Source organism: Orussus abietinus, unplaced genomic scaffold, assembly GCF_000612105.2.
Source record: "Orussus abietinus isolate OABI.00-Male unplaced genomic scaffold, Oabi_2.0 scaffold70, whole genome shotgun sequence".
NCBI lineage: Eukaryota > Metazoa > Arthropoda > Insecta > Hymenoptera > Orussidae > Orussus > Orussus abietinus.
Genome location: NW_019394280.1, coordinates 232,005 through 246,607, shown reverse-complemented (window position 1 = coordinate 246,607; position 14,603 = coordinate 232,005). Strand labels below are relative to the sequence as shown.

At 39.0% G+C, this 14,603-nt stretch overlaps 1 protein-coding gene across 3 annotated transcripts in view; it reads left to right on the top strand.

Annotated features, from left to right (window-relative positions):
* Nucleotides 1-14,603, top strand: part of LOC105698369 (single-minded homolog 2) — a 57,055-nt gene that overhangs the window by 38,234 nt on the left and 4,218 nt on the right. For all 3 annotated transcript variants that reach the window (XM_012422562.1, XM_012422563.1, XM_012422560.1), the window contains exons 4-9: nt 4,539-4,624; nt 4,735-4,824; nt 5,422-5,652; nt 10,213-10,430; nt 12,279-12,385; nt 14,015-14,500. In XM_012422562.1, coding sequence (XP_012277985.1) covers nt 4,539-4,624; nt 4,735-4,824; nt 5,422-5,652; nt 10,213-10,430; nt 12,279-12,385; nt 14,015-14,500 — 1,218 coding nt within the window. The remainder of the gene's footprint in view (nt 1-4,538; nt 4,625-4,734; nt 4,825-5,421; nt 5,653-10,212; nt 10,431-12,278; nt 12,386-14,014; nt 14,501-14,603) is intronic.

The window sequence follows — 14,603 nt, the reverse complement described above, 5'->3', positions numbered from 1 at the left end:
TTGAAATTCAATTCGCCGATGCCGAGGGGGCTATTGTAACACTATAACAGCCCCCATGCTTTGCTTACAAAGCACCAGAGCTAACAATGCATTAAGTGCGCAATCACTCCCATCTCATCCGATACTATTTGCCCTTTACGCGTAAAAGCGTCTAGTGCCTGAATTAACAAAGGACCTGTCTTCCACGGCCCCGAATTAAACGAAGAATCGGTTAAATTCTCGAATGACAATCCCCTCAAAGGGGAAGTCAAGATTTCAAGCAAAGTAGTTTTTCGTGACGAATTGAGAATGAAAACTTTTTAACCGAACGAACTCCCTATACCGTCGTTCGGGACATTCTTTATGTATACATTGCGACGTTAAAAAGAGAAGCGGTAAATGTACGCGTTTGTAATAACCTCTAAACAGTACGAGCAGTTAAGATGACGTCGAACGCGCAAAAGGATTATTAATTCATTTTTAAAACACCGCGATGGCTGTCATTAAATTTACAATACCGTAAATGAAAAGTAAGAAATGAATGATATATATAGATTTAATTGCGACATCCGAGATTAAGACACGATAAAGATTTGATTTTATGTTAAAAGTGCTTAAAGTCTTGATCATTTGTTCCTTTGACGTAATGAACCTGTCCTACGTCATTTCGTGTATTTATCTCCGATATTTCTAGTTCTTGCAATTTTAATAACTGCCAGCCCACACAGTCCGAAAAAAAAAAACCGTAACACCTCGAAAGAAAAAATCATACACGCGAAAGACTGACATGTATATTGTTTAGAATAATGCAAAGAGATAGTGATTAGATTTTCGTTTAATAAATTCTTGTAACTATCAACAATCGGTCGTAGTCTTCTTTCATTATGCTAAACAATTGGTGTGGTTGTCAGATATGCACAATTTCAATTTTTAGGAGTCGCGGTTTTTTGGCGAGCCATAAATATTACCTATATTTAATATCGATGCGGTATGGAAAATGATGTCGCAGTCGCTAGGATGATCGTTGCAGACCGAGAAACATTTAATTACTAACTATCGCCGAGAACCGTAGGCGTAAAAATTCTCTCGAAATGGCCGATAATAATAAAAATGGCAGGTTTGTAACTGGCCAGAGTACCCGAGGACCCAGGGTCAGAAATGTCGGGTTAACGGCTTAGGTGTTTAGGCTCCATCCGAAGTTAATTTAACGCCTTTCGGGGACCCCGACTCAAACCCGTGCAAATCTGTCTCGCCGAAAATTTCGAGATGCGTTTCGTTGGCTCCGAAAGTCGTCCCCCCGTTGGTCACGCCATCTAATCTCTCGTGACATTAGTCAATCCATAATGGTACGCACTTAGGTTCAACAAATTTATTTAAAAAATATACATGCACTTTACAATATCCACTCTGATAATCGAGAGGCGTTCGTTTGTTCCTACTTGACAATATTCACGTCATAACTCGACGTAGAATTTTCAACTTGAATACTCGTATCATCTGAATATTCGTATTAATGTTTGAGATATTGCAAAAACACCTTTTGTTTTGAAATTTTGCGTACTCTAGCTCTTGCGTTTTTTCCCTTTACTTACTTTCCCCTTCTGGCATTTTTTTCTTAAATTTATCTTCTCGGGCTCGTAATGAAAAATACATATTTCTTTACAACGTTACTTACTCGGTAACTCGGAAATGTCTATATTTTCTCTCCACATAATAAAGTACTTCAGAAGAAATTTTCGATCATAGGAAATCTTATTCTTAAGTGAGATAACAACGTTTTTCGACATTTCGTTAGCGTAAAATATCCGACTTGCTAAAAGAATCGCAATAAGTACCAATAAAAGTCGTGAAAGTCTAAGAATAACATATATTGTTTAGGATAGTGTAAAGAGATAGTGTTTCTATTTGGTTTAAAAATGCTTATAATCACCCAGATATGGTCATAGTCTCCTTTCGTTATGCTAAACAACATATTTCGTTATTAGATGTGTGCAATTGTGTTTTATATATGGTTTTTAAGTATTGCAGTTTTTGCGAGTAGTGTATTTTTTTTCACTTTTTTACGTCACGTGTTTGAAGTACATTATTATTCTCGTTAATTCGCGGACTGTCGATGACGAATGAAAGAATAAAAAAAGTAGGATTGGACTTTGTCAAAATGTAAAATGTTTGTATCCCGTCAATATCATTTTTGATGATTCTCGATGGGACCGTTCGATCGGTATCGATTTGGCAGGCGTTCTTTATCGAAATGTCCGATGTTTCTGAATCGAAAGAGGGTTCCATCGAGTGATCATCAGACAAGGCAGAAACGTGTCACGGAATACGTGGTAGAATAGTGGTCTGCACGTGTCCACCTTTCTTCTCGAAGAATAAATGTGCTCTCATATGTGTTTTTGTATGTGCTTAGACTACGATCAACCAAAGTTCTCGGAATATAAGATCGATCTTAACCCGAGACTGCACGTGGACAGTCTCGGAAATGTCAAAGCAACGAGGATTACGTAATGTGTCTTCGATGTTCGACCCTCGATAATAGTTTCCCGACGACTTAGAATGAATATTCATTTCCATTTAGTTCATTCCATTACTAATTCTACACGTACGTATTTCAAATTAATTGTATAGCCCTAATTTGTTCGCTTAAACCGCTCCGATATATAACTAACATAATACTTGAGATTTTATTTTCAGAATTTACAAAATTCATGCGCTTTCAGTTCATAAGGTTGTAATACCATTTTAAATTTGACGTTTTAATAGTTGATTATAGGTTTTTAAATAAATTCATAATCTTCGAACATTGTTTTATAACTTTGCGAAATTGTGTAGGAAAATTGATGACGTGTCGTATGTTACGATATCTACTCGTCGAAATTACGATATTCTATTTTTTTCTCGTAATTTTGGAGAACTATCGTCTGGGTATGATTTTCTTTTTCAAGTCGGTATGCAATTTTATTCCCACTGTTTTTCATCCGACAGAATCGAGATGGTGTTCCGGTTTATTCCAGAAATATCTGGCAGAGAGATTATTTCCATTCCTGGAATATGGATCATTGTCCTGTTCGAAGTTTGACCATAATGTTACGACGTTACTTATTTAATCAGGAAGTGAGTCACAAATGGATGCCCTTCCGTATTTTCGCTTTTGCGTTCTCGTTCCATCGTTCGAGGTTAAGATGTCAATGCCTTGCTGAAATTATAAACAATGACGATGATGTTCCTGTAAACACTAAACGAACCAATGACCTTGTTGCGAAGAACGACGTTGTCGCACCGTACAAGTAAAAGATAGCTCTGACATTTTCGAATGAGCCGCCATATGAAAAAAAAAAAAAAAAGGAGCAGAAAAAAATTGCTCCGAATGTTTTAATTTTATTTCCAATATATAACGCGGTAATGACAAATGCTGTTCTTTGTTGAAACTGTAATATTAATGCCAACATCCATTCGATATTAAAATAACATCCCGATTGTCCTCTTGTTAATTATTACATGGCTCGCTAAATAAGTACATCTGAAAATAAAAGTTGAGCATATGAGATGAGCATAGATGTCATTTATAATAATGAAAGAGGAGGCTATTAGCATATCTCAGGGATTATAAGTATCTTTTAAATCTAAGTACGTACATGTCTCTGATTTGCTCCATTTTTATTTTTACATCTTGCAACTTTTTTGGCGAGCGGTGCATTATTCATTTCGAGGACACTCAAAATTGCAGCGATTTTGTCGTTCAATTTCGCAAAAAAACACGTCCCGTCGATTTATTCAAAAGCTCTTGACAAGAAGTGCCGACGTAAATGGTTTCGATACGAGTTCTGGTAGAATCAATAGGGCGACAACGTTTTCAAAAAGTACATTTGCGTTTCATTCGTCGAGCCTACTGTATAAAGGAAAAAGGGGAAAAAGAGAAATGGCCACACATCGTTGCGGTTTTCGATGTTGAATTTCGGATGGGACAAGGTTGACTGAGAACAGAGGCGATTATCGAAAAAAAAAAGAACTAACTACCAGCCTCGAATAAAAATAATACTCCTTGCTACTCCTAAAATTAAGGGTAATACATTATAATGTCGCCTAGGATTAACGAAGCACTATTATTAAGTGAATTTTCCATAAGGCCCTGCACAGCTCAAAAGGAAACAACTTGTAAGTGTGGTTCCATAGGTGACGTGATTAATGCAAGAACACGAAGTCCTAGACTACGGGCTTAGTTACAGCAAGTACGAAAGATACCGGTAACACTTATCTCCTCGGGGTGATAAACAAAATAAACACCCTATTAGAAATATTTCTGTCAATTAATTTACTGAATGGTGCAGGCTATTTGGTAAGAAGTGAAAATAATGACGAGAAGCTCTGTTCAAGAAAAGAAAGTGCATAGATGAAAGTTAACCCTCCGAAAATATTTTTATATACAAGATTTTTTACCGTAAATGGAGCTTTAGATTTCATCTTGCAAGGATGAAACCCTCTAGGAATATTTTGTATAAAGGATATTTTAGTAAAGATTAAGATATAAATTTAACTCTAAAATAAAATATATGTTGCAGGTCTTGGAGATGAGTGGGGGGCGGTTCGACCACCAAACAATGCCCGAGAAACTGCAATCAGGGAATTAGGGTACCATCTATTGCAGGTAAGAATAAGCCTCGATTACACGTGTATCTCTGATGCAGGATAGCATAAATAGAGATTGAATAATTGGCAAATATGATTATTTTCCGATCGTCAATTTTCTGTTTATAGACTTTGGAAGGATTCATATTCGTGGTGGCTCCGAATGGGAAAATTATGTACATCAGCGAGACGGCCAGCGTACACTTGGGACTGTCCCAGGTCGGAGATATCCCCTCATTTATTGGATTATGCCTTCGCTTTATTTCGCTGTTGAATTTTAATCCTCGCTGTTTGTACGAAAGCGCGGGTCGATTAATTTCCCGCGATCGCGGGGCGTTGCGCGTTTTATACACAAAAATCCACGCCGGGTTACTCCTGGAACGAGGAATTCTTTTTTACGCAAACAGAACATCCATGGGTCATCTCCTCGACCTCGAATTTTTTTTGCGCTGACAATACTTCGGAAAGTAAGAATATTCAACGCGATAAGTGAGAAATTTGGAAAAGAAGTACAGTAACTTCATATGTATCATATGTTAACATCATTGTGCATGACAGCATTGTGAATTATACATTATGTATTATTCCCTGGACTCTTGCAATTTTTTTAGAATATCCTCGTTTTCGGACAATTACCGTTTATATGAATAATTTTGAGCGTATGGATCCACTGAACACTGCGACCTAGTTTTGATTTTGGATTTACCGACTTTAGACCTTCGGGAGTTCCGTCGATCTTTTGCAGCTCTTTCACTTAAAGAAGGCGCGGCGGGTTGACATGTTAATAAGTGAAATTTGGACGATTTCGATCTTTAGGTGGAAATGACGGGAAGCAGCATCTACGAATACCTTCATCCATGGGACAGAAACGAAATGTTGGCAGTTTTGAGTTTGGAACCACCCACGGATGGTTCCAGTGGAGGCACGAGCGTTCCTTTGCCTCCTCCGAACGCTCGAGGTGACATCGAATTAGAACGAGCTTTCTTCGTCAGAATGAAATGCAATCTCGCCAAAAGAAACGCTGGCCTGACTTCGGGAGGATTCAAGGTAAGGACATCATTTTTCACCCGGGATTAATTTCACATTCCGCCTACGTAAAAGAATTCCACATTAAAAAAAAACGTTACATGAAAGAATCATCGGGAATTATCATTGACCTTTTGACCTTTTCAACGAAGTAATTCTTTTATCAGTTGTGCATAATTTCTGCATTAACTATTTTAACTATATACATGTGATCTCAGACGCGGACATGTACTCATGCCCGGTTCCGCTAACCTCGGTCAAAAAGCTAATCCTCGATTACAACGAGTTGCACATTTCACCACATTTTAACGACGGGTTAATTTCCATTAACCGCCGTTTAGATTAACCAGCCAAATTCGATCGTTTATCTTCAGTTAATCGAACTTCAACCTAAAAGCTGCACAAACGTGAAAAAAACATGGATTAGATTAAGGATGTATTAACATTTTTTTATGACATTTTCTTCCTTGTCTTGACAAGGGCGCAACTATCTTGCTTTCTAGTCGATCGGAGTATCAGCCAATCACGCAAACGCGTTCAACTTACTTCGAATGGTGTATACGATTGGTTAATTGCGCTCTAAATAGATGTGGTGAAACATTTACGTTTTTAACCCATGATTAACTTAGACGTTAACTTTAACCTACAGTTAGGTAATGAATGATTTCACCGAGGTTGGAGGCGTGGTGGAACCGAATATACATTTTTTTTCTCTGCACAAAACTCTAATAAAAAGTGAGGTGGGCCGTTCTGGCGAGGGTAAAAACCGGAAAACCGATTATAGCTTTATGGGTTACATTGTGATGCAGCTTGTGCAGTATCGTGTCGGCACCATTAGAGGAGCAGAGTGAAAACTGGCAGAACTAGAGACACAAGCCGCTCGTGATTTAGCATAACAGAAGCCCTTGCCGGGGGAAATCGTAAAACGGATAAAAATCTCAATAATAAATAAAAGATAAGGCCAGCTAAGTAGAGGCGGCATTGTGCCGGTCACGCACGAATAGAGAAAAGAAAATGGCCATCAGGTAGAGACATGTTCCATCGGAATTCACGAGCCTATTGGGCAATAAAGAAAAGGTGCAGGTTGCAGTTTCGTTTGCAGCTTTCGCACGGAAACGTCACGTTTCTTCCTTTATTTCTCATACGTAGGAGGAGCCGTTTGTTTTCTGGAGTTTTTACAATGTAATAAATATATTACGACCTACGTCGATGAAAGAAGGGGAAACTCCAATTGGTTCATCAAGAGGCGTTTTTCCCTGAATTTACGTTTACGTTGAATTATATATTTTTTTTTTCTGTACTGTTAAAAATCTTCATAAGTTTCATACACTTTTAGTACACGAGGTTCTAGTAAATTTAGAAATTCAATATGGAATCGGTATACATATATTATAAATTTTAATATATAAATTTCCAGTCGTATAGCATAATTTTATAATTTTGTGAAATTCTGCAAGGAAGTTCACTTACTTAACTACTAAATTTATAACATACGTTGTGAATTTTATTTGAAAATTGTATAAAATTTCTATACCAGGTTTGACTAAAACTTCCAACAAAGTTGTTACAAAATTTCAATATTATCTTTTAAACGGGGCAAGTCATCGGAGTTGCTCGACGGATTTCGTCGTAACTGGCGTGAATTTCATACGTAAACATATCCCGCGTGCAATTACAGCGAACAAATGCATTAATCCCGTCGTTACCTTTGCGAGCAAGCTGTTCTATCCTTAATCGAGATATATTGCCCCGATTCGGGCATTTTCGGGGCACCCATGTTACCCCAAAATCGAGAAACCCTTCGGGCCTTGTGCCCGAATTATCGAGCATATGGTCACACACGCTGATTAGTACAATCGACCTGACTTGTGGTGAAAGAAGACACTCCCACACCGTTGTTTGTCAAACAAACTTGACGAGATCACGGTGACCAGAGCACCCTCTATGCACCGGTCGTCGTACGCATGCACCCCCAACAGCGTTAAGCAGTCTCCTGAATGCAACCCCTATAAGCTGTTAGCTGGCCAGGAGAGGGTAGTTTTTGCATGGCACTTGGGGTACAAAGCCGATCCAGTAGTTGGCTTTTCCTCGAGCCAGACGTAGGTGGGTGCACTTCGGAAATTATTATAGCTGCAAATCGTATGCACACCTTTATATGCACATGTAGCAGACATATCGGGTGAAGCATCCGAAATTACCACCTTGGCTCTTTAGTATTATCTGTGCCGTTAAAAATAGGTATTCATAAAATTCACATACCTATACTATACGAGGTTGTAGTAAAATGGTCGTTTTTACGACTTAAAAGTGAATTCATATACATTTATAATGTGTGGTATATTTCTAAGTAAGTTAAATTAAATTTATAATTTTAAGAAGTTGCGCGGGGAAATCGATACACTTGTGTTTACGAAACATGCTAATGAAACGTGAGTAAATTGGTACATCATGCTTGAATAGAACTTCCGATAAAGCGATATGAGATTATCATATATCTTTTTTTAACAGCGTGCAGGGAGACACGTACACTTAATGAAATCTTCATCGTTTCCGATGAAAACCTGCTGTCGTAAGTTTTGTACGGAACTTGATATTTTTCGGTATATATAAATTGTAATACAAGTCAGTATGAATCTAACTTGAGTATAATAATTACGTTTTGGACGATCCGTTCCAATATAAAAGAGTTGGGAAAGCAACGCTGATCAGGAGGCACGCCATCTTGTTAAATCCGACATCGTGGGTTGCGCTCCTGCTTTAAATCTCGATATCTCGTAAACCTTTCATTCAAAATACGTTTATTGTAGGTCGTTGGGCTCGCCTTCGGCTGCACTATAATTTTTGTGTGGGGGATGTTTGGATAAATATAATATTTCTGGTTAGAACGAAGGCGGCTCCTGTCGGCACTCCACCCGGTATACCGCGAGATGTGTCACTCGTGGAAGTCTCGATTGAAGTCGAGGCCGAGCGTACCCTTGGGACGCGAATTAATGTTTAATTTCTGACGAGCCTCCCTTAAAAGACACCGATGCAGCCGCGGGGTGCATACGTGTAGATTGTTACCGGCGAGGTGGATGCACACGCGATAGGTGGGTACCAACCAGGAGGCTATTTGCCTCGCAAATTCATCACTCGACGCACCTCCGCGGACTCGGCGGGTGCACTTTCTTTCATTGACTATTCAATTACACCGAGGAATTGTTAATTTGCTCGTTGTTTTACCCGCGTGCAAGGACCACCCTTGTGCCGGCTCGAGGGTTGCACTTGTGCGAATCAAGGGACGGATAGTTATGCACATGACACGGAACCTATATGAAGTCATTGGCAGTCGTGTCGTGTCAATCGACACACAATGGTAGCTTTGATGAATCTGCCGATAGCGAATTATTCACAGAATCCGCACGAACGAAATTGCTGGTGGCCCAGCAATTCTGGACAGCTCAAATATTATGCTTAACTCTCTTACACGGAGTGAAAGAAACACTTTCTAGAAAAAAAGACATTTTTTGGTTGGAACGGATCTTTATTGGGTACTATCGGTAAAATAAGATCGAATGAAATTGAAGCACTTTATATATGATACTCAATTATATTGAACTTAGCTTCACCAAATTTGTTTGAATCGTTATCGTTACATTTCTTGTGCGCGAACGTGTCAGAAAGGAAAGTTGGTTCGCTTCGAGAAGTGGAAGATTGTGCAGGAATTAATGATATTCTTGTAACAAATTAGAATTTAATATAATTAAATGGGTATTTCGTTCAGTGTATAACACGGGACTCTGAAAACACGGAGTGGATTTACGAGATTAAAAATCATAGTGTAATTTTATAACAACTTTTTGGAAGGTTAATTCGAATACGATAAAAAATTAATAATATTTTATCAACATATGTTATAATTTTAGTACGTAAGCGGATTGATTTTTCTGTTCAATCTCACAACATTATAACGTGTTGTTTTAAAATTATAAATCTATTGAGAAATGTATAATAAATACGTACTAATTCACATTTAAGACAGGATACTTATGACTTTACTATAACGTTATGTACTAAAAGTGCGTAAATTTAGTAAAGTAAGTAAATTTTACGGATATTTTTCACAAGAGATATTTTAATAGTTGACATTGGCCGGCATTTAATGATTGACCCTGAAATGGTTTGTCTGGAAATATTAAGATCAGCGTACTTTCGATTTTAAACGTGACAATTGATTTTTCGACCCATATGTACGTCGTGGGGCACGGTGACACGAATTCGAGGAGCCGAAATAAGTGACTTTGCCATAAACTATTCGTAAGATATCGCCATTCAAAGAATGGGTGGAATGCATATTGGAGAAGAAGAAATCCTAAGTCGCGGTAAGCGTTGCTCTTCTCTACTTTAAATCGTTGATACTTGCGAATAGTTCATAAAAGTTACTTATCCAAGGCCGTTGAATTCGTTTCAATTCGCTCTACAACTTTCCAATTAAACTTCTGTGAAACAAAGTGCGGTAATGCATAGAAGAGAAGATTGCTTAGCAATGCTGCTCATTACAACTCTATAAGTTTCGAATTTGTTCTATTTTCTGTTCTGTAGGTCATACATTGTTCGGGCTACCTCAAAGTGAAGCAGTACAATTTAGGTGGTGGTGTTGGTTCGGAATACGAAGAAGGAGGGGTTGGACTACAAAATGTTGGACTGGTGGCCGTTGGCCATTCTTTGCCATCGAGTGCCGTTACGGAGATCAAACTCCACAACAACATGTTCATGTTCCGAGCGTCGTTGGATTTGAAGCTCACGTATGCGGACCAGAGGTGAGGCATTTATGCGTTAACTATATTAATCGGGAATTTTTCGCGCCTGCGTGTGGCGGGTCCTGGATCGAGTAGTTGCGGGTGTGCCTAAGGGGTAGTTTTTGGACTCCAGAGAGCCGAGTCGGAATCAAAAAAACAGATTTCGAAAATTCTAATCGATGATCGATCTACCGATAAAAAGTTGATTGGGAATAAACGGCCGTGTAAGCGCTTCCTTGGCTCCCGTGCGAAGTCGAGTCAAAGTTTTACTAAAGTGAAAAGCCCCGAAACCGAAACTTTTTCTAAGCGAATCGAAGTTCTTCGAAGAACACCTATTCATTTGGAATTTTGAGGTGAAACTTTTTTAGCCGCGGTAAATACTGCTTGAGAGATTTAAATGAAACGAAAATGACGACTAGTATATTTCATATTCTCCTTTCGCTTATAGTTACTACTACAAGTGCATCCGAATTCATTTACTACACTGTTAAAAAAATTCATAAAATTCATGCTTCTTCAGTACATAAGGTTGCAGTAAAATTATGTGAAATTTTGTGAAATTGCGGAGAAAAATTATAAATTTGATATTCGAAAGTCAATTAGTACGCATTGTCTGCAAATTTTTTAGATGAATTTTTAATTCTATGATCGTTTATATAAGTTTATTTTTAAACAATTTTAATCGAAAGATGACAAGTATCGGTGGCACTGGCGGAGAAGCACCGCAGCGATATTCTTGAGTCCGAAAAATATTTAAATAATATTTAAAAAAATTCTTACGACCAATAGAAAACTCCGGGAGCGTCATGGACAACGTACCTGCTACTTTTCCGTGAGATCCGGGTTTAATACCTCGATAATTGCAAAAAGATTTTTTCGGCGTTTAAAGTAGGGCTGTCTCGAAAATCGTCCTCGAATGTGCCGAAACATATGTCAAATTTGTTTGTTTGCAGAATAAACGTTTAATGTCAAGTACCGATCACCACAAATTTATAAAAATNTTACACATATGTACTAAATTTATATGTTATACATTTTATTTGAAAATATGTTATAAAATTATAATATCTTTTATAACAGAGTAGGGTGTTGTATAAATTCGTTGCATTTTGCGAGTGAAATTATACAATCATGTCGTTTATCGTTACATGTAGCCACCCTTACAATTCCGGGCTAGGAGCGAACAATAGAGTTAACAATAGAATTAGAGAACAATAATCCATTACGGGTTCCATGTAGTGTACTTATTTTTAACGATAAATTTATCTTAACAATTAGTAACGATTCCACTGTATCGATTACAAAATTAGGAATGGCAATTGACATGTAAGATATTTAGCCAAACTATGGTCAAGAACATTTATATCATGTTCTAGTTATTATAAGCTTTTTATTTAATTTTTAGAACGCGATGAATTGCACGTGTTCGAAGAAAGGAATATTTTTGTTTGTCGATTTGTTGTAAAGTATCGTGCTTTGTCGAAATAATAATAGCCTTTTTATATTCCGACGCTAAAAAGTTTTACTCGAACGGTGCTTTTTCTGAGACTACGTCAACTCAGAGCTGCTGTGATTTTCGAGGTGGACGTATTTCGATATTGGGTTGCGGCGTTAATATTTCGTCGGGGGAATCGAAGTCAGGGGAGAAGACGATGGCCGGCCATTAAAATCAGTCTCGTGTTACAGGCGGCTAGGGTGTTCCGTTTCTTTTTTCCCCGTTTCTTTTTCGAGGCAAATAAATGTCGACTGTAAACGAACCCGCCGAAGCCTAACTGGGAACCATCAGGTGGCGCCGCGTCGTTTCAGTTCACAAAAGCAGCCAGGCATTGCCCTACTAAATGTTGGACACCGTTTCGTTTATTGTTTCAGAGCATCGGAATTGACCGGTTACGATGTTCAAGAACTGATCGAGAAAACGCTCTACCATTTCGTACACGGATGCGACGTCATGCACATGCGGTACGCTCATCAGATACGTAAGTATTAATTTAATCTTAATCCTTGGATAATTTTGGTTCCATGACAAAAGTTCTATCCTATTTGGAAAAAATAGTGCATTCGACCTTTCTACGGAGAAAATGCGATTTCAGTCATTTCTGCGATTAATTAAAGAAAGATAAATGTATTTGTCTACGTTTTCATACACCGAAAGGGTATTTTCAGGAATTAATCTAAATCCTTAGATAATTTTAATTCCCCTATTAATTTGTCTCATATAATGTGACACTATACATAGATATATACATCCACTTCGGAAAATGTACCACGAGGCAGAGTTTTTCTTTGACTCATGGTTCCGCTAACTAAGACAATCATTTCTTTATGCATATTCTGAAATTCTTTCCCCGTCAAGTTTCCTTAAAATAAGATGAATAATGAAAAGCGGAACGTACGTCCTCCCCTTCGCGTCCAGTCTCGTTGCTGCAGTCAGTATAGTACGTCTTCTAATTACTTCCCAAAGGGTACAGGTCCCTCGGAAATTGGGTCCCAGAGGTGCAAGTACCTCGTTATTAAGTCCGTCTCACAGCCGCCTCGCACTTGAGAAATGCTTGGCATAGGAAAACAGCTGACACTGCTTAACACCAGTACTTTGACATGAAGCCGCAAGCGGCCTTTGATCTTTCCTTTCAACGACAGCTCGGTGGATTAAGGAACGACATATTTTCCGATCTTTTCCACCTTCGTGCATCTACCTACAGTACCTAAGATACCCACACCGACTGCTTTATGTAGGTAAACTCGCGTACTTGTGCGCATACATGTACCTTCCGCAGTGGCGGGTCACGCGAGCAAGCGCGCTCGTTGAATGTTCGTGCATATATATACATATAACTCCTGTATGTACACCGGGTATGTATTATTGATTGAACAATGCCTGTACGACTTGGTGGATGCTCAGGGGAGGGATAGGACTCTGGTGAGGGAAATGACGAGACGCGGGGCGGGGAAAGGGGTGAAAGAGGAGGCTGTTACTGCTATCATTGTTTGAACAGACTCGCAGTTTCACGAGCGAAACGCAAAGGGAGGCTGACATAATCCCGCTAATGTTGTACCCCTGTGCCATGGCAGGATCCTTTCCACATTTTTCCCGGGCCTCTTCAGCGTGGAACTTTTCACCGAACTTAAAAATCCATCCAATCGAGATTATAAATATTTTTTCTTATTAAACTCTTTATGAGATTTAGATTTTTCCCGAGCGAACCCAAGGAATAAGTTAATTGAAAGTCATCGCGCTTAATTTGGAAAAAGAATACAAAGAGAATATGACCCTTTGAAAATGAACTTCCCGGGAGAAACTCAAAGGGAGGCTGACATCATCCCTCTAATGTTGTACCTCTGGGCAGAAACAGCATTCTTTTCACCTTTTTCCTGGGTTTCTTCGACGCAAAACTTCTGGCTAAACTTGAAAATCCATCCAATCGAGATCACGGACCCATCTTTATTAAATTCTCTGCGCGATTTAGATTTTTTTCGGAGCAAACCCAGAGAAGAAATTAATCGAAGATCATCCCACTTAATCTGGAAAAGGAAGACGAGGAGGGAAACGAGCTCTTGGACTATTTTCTAAGCACCATTAAGTAATTATTGGTTCCTTTTTGTTCCAGTGATATTCAAGGGTCAAGTGACGACAAGGTACTACAGGTTCTTGACCAAATCTGGGGGTTGGATCTGGATGCAATCGTATGCCACTATGGTTTACAATACCCGAAGTTCCAGGCGACACTGCATAGTTTCCGTGAACTATGTGCTCTCCGAACGAGAGGCAGCCGAATTGGTGCTCAACGAGGAGCAAACGTCGTCCTCGAGCTCGGGAAACCCACCTAGTGCACCTTTGTCCACTTGTACGCCCAGTAGCGTCAATAGCGACTTGGAGAACCACAGTCCGAGTTCACCGTATAAAAAGAGACAGATAATCGAGCCTCCGGATACGGAATACACAGATAGTTCAAGGTTCTCTAACTCGGACTACCTCTGCAGCAATGCCGATTATGCCCGATACATATGCTCTCCCTATACCAACCACAGCACCAACAGTGCTGCTCACGAAGATGGAACTTACTACCCTGCGGAAATGTTCTTCCAGTACGGAGGTAGGAATAGATTACAGCTATGAAATTTACAACACGATATAAATGTCTTGCTGGTAACAGTTGTGGTCATTCGAGGCGCAAAACGTAAACGAAGTAGCAGGAC